The sequence below is a fragment of the Colletes gigas genome, unplaced genomic scaffold (assembly GCF_013123115.1).
Source record: "Colletes gigas isolate AHSC1104 unplaced genomic scaffold, ASM1312311v1 Colletes_gigas_Sc00012, whole genome shotgun sequence".
Classification (NCBI taxonomy): domain Eukaryota; kingdom Metazoa; phylum Arthropoda; class Insecta; order Hymenoptera; family Colletidae; genus Colletes; species Colletes gigas.
The window spans coordinates 1,119,005-1,132,212 of record NW_025106641.1 but is presented as its reverse complement, the minus strand read 5'-3'; the positions used below and the strand labels follow the sequence as shown (position 1 = coordinate 1,132,212).

Genomic DNA, 13,208 nt, shown 5'->3' with positions numbered 1-13,208 from the left:
CATTGTTTTGAAGTTATATTTGCACGAACATCCCCCTCCCCCCCTAGTGTACCTTTTAATAGAATTATGACGAGTCTAGGTTCGATGGCGATAAAGAGATTGCAAAGTGATTCCGCGGGAGTGGAACGAGTGGCCGTGAATTCAGTTTGCGACGAAATAATGGCCGGGATATGCCCGCATCGTTCGAGATCTCCGTTGTCCCTGTTAGGCGAACCGAGACACACCCCGAGAGACTGACGCATCGTCGCCAGGTTCTCTCCACGGCGCGGCGTACGCGAATTATTCGCGCGAGCATAATGGTCGGGCGAATATGCGAGTGCGTGGCAGCGGGACGCGGATAAAATAGCGCATCCGCATAAATTTTCGTTTAATTTATCAACCCCTCCGGAGTCGCGGGCACCGGTCAGGTATTCCTACAGGAAGCCGAGAGACACGAAACTTAATACCCAGCGTCTCCGGCTAAAGGACATTCCGCGCGCGATCGTGAGAACGTTTTCCAAGCGCGCCTCTCCGTTCCCGATTCGAGGGGGCCGCATTCGTCTTACTTTCCCGGGGCGATTTATACCCCCCTGACTCTTTCCAGTAACCACTTTTTTGCGAATTTATTTAGCACCGTGCATTTTCTAAAGATGGGGAGGGCTTTAAACTGCTTTGAAATTTGTGTAATTGAAAGGCTGTACACGAGTATTACTCTCGTATTTGAACATTGGGTAATGGTGATCTTTTTTATTACACTAGGGTGTTATTTTCTTCTAGAAATTAATTCTTTTACTATTCACAGCCATGTAATTATTACTCAATTGCATACCTTGGTAAAGAGGCGTGAATAATTGAAACATTTAAAAATCGAGAATACGTATTTTTTTTCTCCAGCGGTAACCCATCATCCCTGCACTGCACGCGGCCGAATGATGCTGCACTTCGATGATCGGGAGGGTGACCGGTTAAACCCTTAACTATCTCAATGTATCAGTTTCAAAAGCATAGAAAGAGACTCTTTATCTTTTAAAAGTAGACACCGGAAGAATTGTTACAGTTTTTGCTACCAGTCGGGACTCTCGACGCGATTAATCGAACGCCAGTTAATTAATCGAGCTGCAGTTGGGTGCGCGACTCCAGGAGTTTTCGATAAAAGATTACGAGTGATTTATGGAGGCTCGGTGATTTTCTTTGGTAACTCTATCTTCCGCCAATCACCGCCGTCGTAAAGCCGCCCCGGAGACGTAGAAATTTTTGTCCGAATCCGTAATGTCGGTTAAACGAACGCCCACCGCGCGTCTACTTTTCGCGCGCTAAAGCGACGGATATCGATAACGACCGCGTATTCGCGTTTCATCGGATCGATTTTCGTGTCCGTCGCGCTTTCGCCTACGCCGTTTAGTCAATTACACCGTAAATCTCTATTGAATATCGTACCCCTACCGGCCGATGGATCATAAATCATTTTTAATCTCAATATTATGGCCGTACCGGAGCCACCCGAGGCACCTCCGGCGCTACAAGTGCGCCGCGTTAAGAAATTATTAATATCCCTTGATTCCAGGCTTTTCCTACGGAGCGCGAGCCAGGGCCTAGCCTCGCCGTAGCCACCGTCGTTCGATATGTTTTTTCTCCCGCCGATGAGTCAGTCACGGTACATACATTGTCGGTAATGCGCTGTTTCGTACCACGAACGAAAAGAAATCGTTTTTCCCCCGCTATACTTGGAACGGAAACGTCAGGTGTGCGCTTACCGCCACCAGAGACGCAACAATTTTATTACCACCCTTCTTCCTTGCCACTCTTCTCTTACTCTAAAAGCCACCGTGGTTGCCGCCAATGCCAATAATTTACTTTAATTTTTAATTTATTACCAACCCTTATATTTCTTGGTATTTTTAAATAGTTCGTTCGTAGTTACTTTTTAAATTCACTCTGTTACTAGACGCGATAAGGGACTTAAGGACCCAAGTGTAGTCACTTTTTGGGCACTCGAACCACATCTACTAATAAAATCAATCATCGAACGAATATTTCCCAACGTCGAGACGAACGGTTCTCATGTGTCGAAATTGACCCAGGAATTTTCCGTCTCATGTTCCCGCTACCAAGCAACCTCGATCCCAATAAATGTTTCTTATTTTCGATCCGAAGGATCCACCGCGTCCGTTGATCCTTCGATCGGTGGAAAATAAAAAAATGTATCAGAAGGACCGGGACTCGAATTAAACTCGATCTCGCGGTCGTTGTAAAAAAGTATCGGTGTTCCCGGACTACGTTCCGACGTAATTCGGATTTAAGAAGCAGAAGGAACGTCGATCGATCCGGGATTCCATACGGCGTGGATCGCGGATGAACAGGACGCGCCTCGGAGTCGGTCCGTTCGCAGGTGGATGGTTGCTTTTGGACCACCGTGTAGTAGCCAGCACACAGGCGGGGGTCTTATAATATCGCGTCATACGAAACGATGAAATAGTGGCCGTAGCGAAGGAATGTTCCCTACCACTTGAGTCGTCGAGTTGAGTTGACTGGCGTTGCGTGGCTCTCCCGGCTCGGCTCCGCTCGGCACGACTGCTTTTAACCGGTGTGTCTGTTCCTCGCCTCGACACTCGGGCTGCCTAGCTTTTTCTCCTTCTCTTTCTTTCACCATATCTCAACGGGGCCCCTCGAGCTTCCTTTCGACCGTTCTTTACGTGTATATTCGCCTACCTATCCTTTATGCGCCAGTGTTTCTCGCGTACGCGCCTCCGCCGCTCGGAATAAGCTTTCAGCCCGTTCGGAGATCCACCCATTACACACTCTCCTCGCAATTAAAGCCCGATTTATATTATCCGTGCGGCCAACGACTCGGTTCGAACATTCGTTGCGTTATATCCTAGCTCGTGAACGATAACTGTCCACTGGTAGCCATTTTTGGCGAGATCGGATCAGTTTTAAAGGGGTATTGTACTCTGTACTGGTCAAAGAAACACTGCAAGTATCCCTGACGAAGAGTGTAGACCTCGATCCTAGCGCCTGGAATGCGAATAACCCGAGTCTATTGCAACCAGAAGTAACGCGAATTCGTAGCCGAATTAGCAGATCTAGGACGCGTGCGCGGATGGACAGGAGGCGCGTAGGTTGTTGCCGCGGGATCGGAATCGCGAGCTGGCGCCAAGGAATGGGCGTTAACGAGCATTTAATTACGTTTCAGTCGAACTCTGGTGGGTTTCGTCCGGTACGCAACAGCGATCGTTCCGAGCGGACGGCGAGGAAAACGTGTGTTGTAGCGCGGTCGAGCAAAGCTTTTTCAGCCACGAGCTTGTAAATGTCTAGGCGCGATATCGCGCGTTAGAAACGAAACGGAACGGAACACGAACACGAACACGAACACGAACACGAACACGGGAGGCGAGATACGAAGTTTCTACGAGCGCGGAGGAGAGAGAGCGAAGCGGGAGACGGGGAACAGGACTGGCGGGAGAAGAGATTCAAAAGGTGCTCAACGGGCCCAGGCGTGGGCTACTCGTGATCATCATGACAAAAGCTCCGGGCAAACATCCATTCAATTTATTAGCTTATAGGCACGCCATCCTGCCTACTATACACAACCACCTACGACACCACCACCAACCGCCTATAATGCTCCTAACATTATGGCCAGTCCGCGAGCGGACGGTTCCGCGCGACCCTCGCGCGCGCCTTCTCCTCTTCTCGCCGGATATCCAACGAGCTCTTTTTCCCGCGACGGTTGCTACTCTCTTTCCGCCATACAGTTGCACTTTTTATGGCGTTAAGTTAACCGCGACCGCGAAATATTTCAACGGCCAAGAAAGAAACGGACTCGATTCCCTTCGCGCCGTCTTCTCCCCGGTGCACAAACGAGAAAAAGATACGCGACGCCTCCGCCCTCGCGATACCGACGCTTCGATGTTATTTTAATCGGACAACATAATTGTTCCAACGATTATTGAATTTCTCTCGACGGGTGATCGAACGAAAGGTAAAAGGAGGAACGAAAATAATTTCTTGTACAAAATAATTTCCCTGATACGGTGAGAACTCGATTAAGGTTCTCAAGAGCTGTTCCGTAAATGATACCAGTGAGGCTTTCTTTAAAAATCTTTATTGCTTTCGTCACCCTCGTTTAACACTAGGAAGACTGAAGTACTTAGTATATACCTATATTATATACTATATAGTCAAAATGACTGCATTGTGAAAGAATAACTAATGTGCAAAGAAATTTGTTTAAAATTAATTTTTAATATTATGAATTTAAGGCGATATAGGTATAACACATATATATACCGGAAATGAAGGAGGGGGGAGGTAACTACAATTATTAATAAATGCATATATATGTTGTACAAAAAGTTACAAAATTCTAAGAAATTGTGTCATCATCATAATTGTTTTTCTAATTGAAATTAAAAAGCAGTCAAAATGACTTCCTTGGGCAATCTAGTGTTAAATTAATTCACTCTTTCTTCTTTGGCTACTGACTCTTTCTACGTTCGAAAAACGATCCTCCTATTCTGACCGGAACCGGAGTAGTGACATTTATCGAGTTCTTGCTGTACTTCCAACCTGATTTTGTCGTGGTTTGATCGAGTCTGATCCATCTGGATCAAACTGTGCGTAGGAACAGTTTCCACAAACTTGGCCTAGCCGGACTTCGATACGATTCGAAAAGGTCACCGCATAGTTACAGAAGTACGTGCATGCACATACATCCGTGTCTATACATCGTAGGGTTATTGACTTTAAAATATCGTTGTATCGATGGTGTTTTGCGCTGTGTCTATAACGGTACGGTGTCGCACACGGTGCAATACCGTTCTAAAGCTCTCGTTTAGTACACGCTCGACGTTACCTGTCCGGGGTTTGCAGCGGAGAATATTCGATATCGACGCTTGGATTTCTCCCGATAGCGAGAACTTTTCACCGAGTTTCCGAGGTCGTCGGGCGTTTTGAGGGGAGTCGCGTGCGTAGGAAGCAAAAATGCAGACGAGAGAGCAGAAAAAGGGAAAAAACGAGGGCTGGTCGAACGACGAGAGGAGCAACGGTAGCGACACCATTAACGAATCCGCACGCGAGCGTAATTAAGCGGTAAAACGAAGAAAAAAGAGGAGAAAAAAGGACACGAAGGCCCCCGGAAGGTTTTAGCACGCGCGCGGAAAGATTGGTTTGTCATCGATCCGGGGCCGACACGACGACGGAATATTACGTTTCACGGGGCCCCTTGGCAGCTTCGACGCCCACGATTAACGAGCGGCGTTGATAATAACCACGCCTACGCGGCCCCGTGGTAACGTCGCGTATCCGTTTTACGAGGCCATTTTCGGTGCGCCCGAACGTCCGAAATCTCGTCAACGACGTCGTCCCCGACACCACGAAGGAGAGCGAAACGGCGCGATCTCGACGCGTGAAAAACGACACTGTAATCCGTGAGCATTGTCGACGTCGTTGGCACCGGTCGTTCGTTAAATCGTCCGCTTTATTTTCGCGATACTTACGCGCGAACGGTGACGGGGGGGACACGCGAGGATGTGTGAATTTACCGATAAATAACCGCGCGTACGTTGACTCGCGCCCGGTGTCCCGGCGGATCCTTTCTTTTAAGCGTTTTACAAAACACACCTTTTTCCTTCCACTATCGATCAATGATCTTCTCTTAGAAACCTATGATTCACCAAAACACCAAACTGGTCCGTGGTTTGAGGTGAAAGTCGGGAGATTGCTTTCCATGATCGATATTTGACCCACATGCTCGCGGTTTACGAGGGTGCACGAACGACCGATTACGGGGCGTAGATTTCTTACCTGACCGTGCTTGTCCATGTCGTTGTTCGTCAGCTTGACCTTCTCGAACGAAACCACCTGCTTTCGTAGCTGGTCCCCGGTGAACGGCGAGTCCGGGTGCACGTAGAGCCGCGCAGGCGCCGGGGGATCCGCTTTGCCCGCGACCAGCCAGCAGCTTCTGTGGTACGCGTACCGGTAACGCTTGTTGTCCACGGGGACGATGTCCATCAGTACCGCGTACCTGCCCTCCGACTTCAAACCGCTGAACGACACGCGACAGGTCGGGAACATCCGCCTGCAATCACAAATTACACGACTTTTCGTTAAACCTGGGCCTGAGAGGACACTTCGAACGCGCTAAATCGCGAAAATGCATCGCAAGTGTTAATTATAATTTAAACCCTTAAATATCTCAATGTACGAACAAACTCATACCAGTTTCCAATTCATAAAGAATAAATTTACTTATAAAAAAAAATAACCATTATAGTGTAGAAATGTTACAGTTACGGTAGATAGAATTTCTGTTTTTGGATCGTTATGAAAAATGAAATGCACGTTTGTTCGCGGTTTTACGACTGAAGTTGTTCGCGATGGTCGATCTTATCAACAGAAAATTTAACGTGTAACCTCTAACCGGATAAAAAATTTACCAGAGACGGATCAATGGCGAAAAACGATGCACTGTATACGTGAACGTCGTTAACGCGCACGTGGTCTCTTAAAAGAAAAAAACGGATAGCCGGGAACGTTCGAGGAACGGGCGATTCTCGTCGGATCCGTGGTGAGTTCTCGAGTTAGAATCCAATGTGGAGGCGCGTCTAACTAGTCAGTTTGATTGAAAGGAGCGCCCGCAGGCCTTTCAAGCTTCGTTACGAGCGAGTCACCCTTGAACCTCGTTATATGCAGTCTACTTTTCAACACCTCGAGCGTCGAGGCGCACGCGCCAGCAGATGCGCGTCCTCGTTGATGTCGATGCGCCCGAGCACGCTTTCCTACGGCTTCGCGAGATGCTCTGTTTCTCTCACTCCGACCTCCATCCGCGGAGAACAACGAAATTAACTTGGATAAAACCCTCGAACGCGTTTCAGGTTCCCGACCAGCCATGAATCGATCGATCGAGTGCCCGGGACCGTGCAATCCGCGGAACAAGTCCTGTCGGAGAGCCTGCATGAAGAACGTCATGGAGCTACTGGAGGAGCTGCCTCCGTGCATTCGAATGAGACTCTGCAAGGAGGATCTGCTCGCTGTGTTCGGTAGGGACGCGAGCAACGAGAGGGAACGGGACTCTCAGGACGAATGGACCACGTCGGAGGATCTGCCTAAGGAACCAGGTCGTGAGGAAACCACGTCGGAAGAGTCGATGGCAGAGAATAGGATCGAACCGGAAGAGGAATCGAGTCGAACGTGGGAGGAGAAGAAAACTCAGACGGAATCAACCGGCCAAGAATCGTCGATTTCCTCGACGATGGCGAGAATCTCCACGCATACGAAACTCATCCTCGCTTTTGGATCCCGTATGCTGAGAACCTCCGATTGCTCGTGCCGTTTGATCAACGTGGCTCTCTACTCGTTCATTTTCCTACTGTTAACGGCGTTCGCGAGGCACACGTCCGGCTATCAGATCTTTTTGTCCAGCCAGATATGCGGACTCATCGCCATCTTGAGCTGGAGGATCTCCGGGACCGTTCCGTTCTAACTCTTCTTCTCTCCTCTGACTATTCTTTCCGCGACCTGTTAAACACTACAAAGGGAACAACGACGAGATAATTGCACGGGGTCCACGCGATCGCGTCGAAAGCGAACGCAACAAATCGTCAGCTTCGAATCGATCATCGAACGACGATCCAGAGACCGCAAACGCCGCAATCGCTTCGAGGAGTCACCGCAAGGATCGCGGATCATTCACGGATGAACGAGCCTTTCGACCGGGGCTTCCTCCGACATCGAGGAACGCCGATCATCCGTGGAGAAACCGCGCAAGAAAACCGAACACGGATCTTGTTAAGCTGGAAAGGGAATCTCGCTTAAGAGAAATATTGTTAATATCTTCACTTTTTCTACCCTTCGAATTTATTTAGCGTCCTCTCCTTTTCCTTGCCCAATCCACGCACGAACACACTTGCAGAAACACATTGGTTGTAACAATGGATGTTTTGATGAAATTTGTATGGTTAAAGGTTGTGTGCAAATATATCGAGAAAATGGAGAGGATATCGACTTACAATTTAATTTACTGCCCCACTCCGTATTTTGTATTTATTTCACCGTGATTTTTTTCTAAATCTTGTTTTATTTACACTTGTTGCGTGTTATTTCTATTTAGAAAGTGACTTTTTAATATTTGTAGCATGTAGAGAGGCGTAAATAACTTAAACGATTTAAAGATCGAGAGAAATACGTGTTTTTTTTCCTCTAGCGGTAAAACCCATCCTGCGCTGCACGCGGCCGAATGATGCTGAACCTCGATGATCGGACGGTGACCGGCGTATGCAACGTGCCACGACCCTCGACAAGTTTTAATTATCATTCAAAGATATAAAAAGAAACTTTTTTTTATAGTCAATCACTATTATAACGTACGAATATGACTATGTACTTATTATTCGATATCTAAAGAGCAAAAATTAAAATTTTTTAAGTGTTACTATTGATATTGTTTCTCGTGTATGGAAATGGGAATGGGAATAAAACTAGCGAGAAAAATTAGTTTCCATTTGAAATGACCAAAGTGGCCTCCAATAATTCTTACGAGTCGTTTTGCTCGAAGTAACTTGGAGTCGAGGAAGCGTTTGAGAGAAGATGATCTTCCTGTTGCAGAGGCCGGGAACGCGAGAAAAACTAACGAGAATACTGGGGTTTTTTGTGCGCTCGTACTACGACGCTCCCCTGTCCGTAGAAATTTGTAGTAAACACCGAACGTGACGCAATATATCATCGAGAAAATTGCCCATCGTGGAGGGTCGCCTCCCCCTGTATCCAAGATAAGTGGAAATACATTCAAACCGCTATTAAGCATCGATAGCAAGTCCATCGAGCATACCCTCTGATCCTCGTCCCTAATTCGAGTTACGCTTCCAACCCCTGCCTGGATCCCCAGGTCCTTTATCTTCGCCGAAAATCACGGCCAACGAGTCAATTTGTCTCCGTCGAAAAATGTTTTTTCAATCCACCGTGTTGGAACGACGAAGACATCAAATTTTTATTAAATTATAATCGAGTATCTTCGTTACGAAAAGGGTGAAATAATTCCACGTGGCTTTGGGGAAAGGAGTTCTTTTTAAAAACGTTTCTGGCTTGGCGTGCAAATTTGCAAAGCGAAACGAGACCCCCGTAGTCCGTAAAATAGCTCGCCCGTTGACGTTTTTATTTAATTTTACGCGCTCCGACGCGCAATTCCCCGTCTCTAATAAATCTCGAGGGCGAATTAAACGGAAATTATAGGGAAACGAGGCGCGACGCGATAAAACGAAACGAACCGCCCCGCGTCGATCGAGAAAACGAAAAATCGTTTTCCACATCTAGTACCCACCCCCCACCCCCTATTCTGTCTGTCGTTACAGTGTATTTCCCTGTCAAATTAGGCAGAAACAAACAGGCCCTCCATGGGCCGTGGCTAACGAGCCCATAATCGTAGGAACACCTCGACCCCAAACCACCTCGAACAACTTCAAACCATCCGTAAACCGTGCGTGTGTATTCGTACATCTGTTTCCCTGTAGCACGGGCACCGTGTACAGGGTGATTCACCTAACTCGACGACCATAAATTCCTCGTAAACCGTTCCTTGCGTAAACAACATTCTTCCAACGAAAGTTGCGTGTTGCTCGAGAGCAACGCGTTCGCATTGTTTCGATTTCACGCAGAAATCGCGGGGGTTTCTATCGAGAAAAAACGAAAGAAAGAAATCAAACTTTCATAACGTCTGAGTGTACGAGACGTCGAGTGCAAAGATGCACTTGCACCGTTCGTTTCCTAATGGAAGCACATGTTTTTTATATGCGCGGTGGACGGCGTAATTATCAGTTACAAAAGCACGCTCTGATCGATTCGATGATATCTTGCTCGGAATGATAAAGAACGAAGTATATCGCGTATATTTTTAGATAAAATGGGTATTGCATTGTTTAAAAAACATCAGAAGAATTTATTAATGTCCAAAAGAATCTTTCATTGTTTTAATTTCCAATTCTTTATCGTTGTAATAAACATTGTATCATTGCATTAATACACCGCGAATAAAAGTAAAAAAACCTTCGATGCCTGTAATTTCCATTTTTTTTTTTTTCATATTTCGCATACATTTTCCAATTTTTCTTCCCTTTTTTTATTGTAATTATCCTCGTTTTCTTCGTTTCCTGTATCTCTGTATCAGCGGTACGTAGCCACCGGACCATAAACGCTGACTGCATTGTGCCACGAATAATTGACAATAAATTAGTAAAAGCGTAACTCGGAGGAAGATTATTAATCTTTTTCGGCCCGCCGTGCGGTTAAAAAGAAAAACAAACCAGTTCTTAATTAATGGATGATTATGGAAACAGCTTCAAAAATTATTACCATAATTAAACAAGATGCTCATTTGATTCTCTTTTCTCGGTAACAAGTAAATTAGTAAGAGCTTAACATGTAATGCCAGCGAAAAACCGGAAATTCGAAATGTTTCCACGACTAGAAATCTCAATTCGTAGTAATTTAATTATCGATTTAAAATTAACTGGTTTCTACTTTAAAATTAATTCCGAATTTCTATTACGTAAACGAACAGTGTCCAAGCAATAGCGAACTAAACTGTTTGGTTTGATTCAATTTTCCGCGAGCCTGGGCTATGTAAATTCGAACGTCGTTTTATTCCGTCTTTCGTTCCAAAGAGGTTCTTCTTCGTCGCGGAGACTTTACGAGGAATTTCAGGCGATCGAGTTAGCTGAACCGGCCTGTAGGCGTTTTAGGGGTAGAGGAATGTCGGGAGAGGCCATCAGCCCCGAAGGAAAGTGGCGGTGGGAAGGGCTCCTACAAATGGATTACGGAAACGGTGGATATTATAGCGATCCGAACACGACCCATCCGAGTTACTTAAATGTTTGCCCGAGCTAACGACTTCGCCGCGCCGCGGCAGGTGCTGTCGCCGTTATAATTATTATGCCGCGGCTACTTTACGCGCGGCGGGTAGATTTTCGACGATTTCGAGAGCGGAGACGCGGTTCCCCGAGCCCGAGCTAAATTATCGAACGATTACCAGACGGAAGACCGACTCGAGACCCTCGTGGATCTGCCACCGTATATCCTAAAAATTACTTTCGAAGCTCTGAATCCGAATTCCAGCACTCGGGAATCGAATCGGAACTAGATTCGTACTATTCAACATTGTGACCAACATGGCGGACGATTTGTTACTGCTTCACACGTTAACTGTCATGGCGGACCATTGATACTTTCTAACCTGTACGGTCTAAAATCTCGATCTCGACGTCGTTCGTGCTCGAGGCAGGAATATGGTATTAAGAGAAATATCGTTGAAACTCACCGATAGTTTCTTTCCAAATTTTTCACGCGCTACCGATCGGGAGTACCGAGGATGAGTGATCCCGGGAGTCCTTGTATCGTTTGCGAGGGTCGCGCGTATGCACGACTCGTTCGGTTGGGTTTTCGTTATGGCCGAGAAGACAGAATAACAGGGATAAATAGACGTTTACCGGTCCCTTCCCGTCCGCTCTCGTCCCGGCGGTTTCGCCTATCGTCTTTTCATTCCAGCATACGGTTGGCTCTTCGAGCCCGTGTTTCGCGATCCGTGCACGTTCTCGCGTAACGTGCACGTTCACCCCGTCGGTCGAGAAGGCACGTGTGAGTGTATAATGTAGGTTGCTGGCACCTTGATGAAGGGTTCGCGTGACGAGTACCCTCTATCCGCCGGTATCCTGTCTCTCTCTCCGCTGACCTGCTCGTCCACACCTCCTATTCCGTGCGTTGCTTCGCAGTCCACGCTTGCCTACTTAAACTTTGAAAAATACACACGCTCGTCGCGGACGCAGCCCAACCGTTCGACCGTTTCGTTCCTCTCGCCGTTACGTCGCGCGAGACCGTTGGAAAAACGCGCGGGAACCGTGTCGCCACCTACGCACTGCCCTCCTTCCACAAAAATGTCCCCATTTGACAATTTTGTTACTCTCGAAACCCTCTTCAGCTTGTTCCAAATAAAACTAAACCGTATTTGGAATATTCTTTCGCGCGATACGTCTACGCTGCACGGCTGCCGGGAGAACGATGACAAGTCATGTATTACGGATTCGCCTTGCGAACAATTAGTGACGCGTGACAACAGATGACGCGATTGTCAGCGACCGACAATATCGACGGTCCAACGGAGCTTCGTCTTTCGACACGATGACTTTAAAATTAATTTGAGAAAACTGTATCTTCTCCGATAGACTCTGCGAGGACTCCCACGTTCCTTTTGTCACGTCAGGCGGATTTGTCGTCGAACGGTTTTCGACCAAAGCTGCGTGTTCACGTGACGTGAAATCACGACTTTGATCGCCGTGACAGCGAACGTCACGACATTCGTCGTCGTGAAAACTGAAAGTCGCGTTGTCATTTCGTTCCCGATCAATGTTGCGACTTTGATATCTGAAAATCAACTCTGGTTTCATAGTTCGTGAACAGCGGCGAGGCTTTCGTTCGGATAAAAATTAATATCGAATTTGGAATTGTTTCGCGTCGTGAACGAAGATAAGGGTTCGTTATCGGATCAGGTGGATTCGAGGATCGGCGAAAACTCGTTGATTATACGTTCTGGAGCTGACTGGGGGCCCCCGAGGGGCCTCCGGGTGCCTTTCCTTAAACGACTCGAACGCGTTACAACGGGTCCGTGCTTTTTCTTTTTCTTTTTTTTTTCTCTTTCTTCTGGTCGGCAATGACGTCGCGTTCGAGTTTGCACGCACAAAATTGGCTTTGTTCACGATACCGAAATCGAGGTCGTCGGGAGACGAGGACAACCGCGCGGTCAGAAAGGGAGAGAGAAAAACGAGAGAGTGGAAACTGTCGGGTGGCAACGTGGGAAAAGGAGAGACCCCGCGCGAAGCTAGGTCTCTCCAGGAAGAATCAGAGGAGTGGATATGGTCCTGGCACCCCGTGGGGCCAGACAATTCCACCTGATTGGTCCGAATTCGTATTGTCACTCGAGAGACTGACGTTTTCGTTCGGCCGGGGATTTCGTGCCAAGTTTCTCGTGCTAACGACGCTATTCGTGCATCGCCGCGTTCTTGATATATCGATCGGTGCCCAGGAAGAGAACGTCAGCTCGGCGACACGCCCCGGAATCATTTGGACAATTTTTTCCTCTTTCCGTTCACCGTATACAATTTTTAGGCAAGGGTCAGCCGCGACCTAACGGCTTTTCGATATTAATTCCCATAACCGACGGGGCCCCCGAGGCATAAATTTTCCCC

General features: G+C 47.3%; 1 protein-coding gene across 1 annotated transcript in view; it reads right to left on the bottom strand.

Annotated features, from left to right (window-relative positions):
* Nucleotides 1-13,208, bottom strand: part of LOC122398729 (T-box transcription factor TBX20-like) — a 42,433-nt gene that overhangs the window by 17,832 nt on the left and 11,393 nt on the right. The window contains exon 3 of the mRNA XM_043398862.1: nt 5,785-6,058. Within this exon, the coding sequence (XP_043254797.1) occupies nt 5,785-6,058 (274 nt within the window). The remainder of the gene's footprint in view (nt 1-5,784; nt 6,059-13,208) is intronic.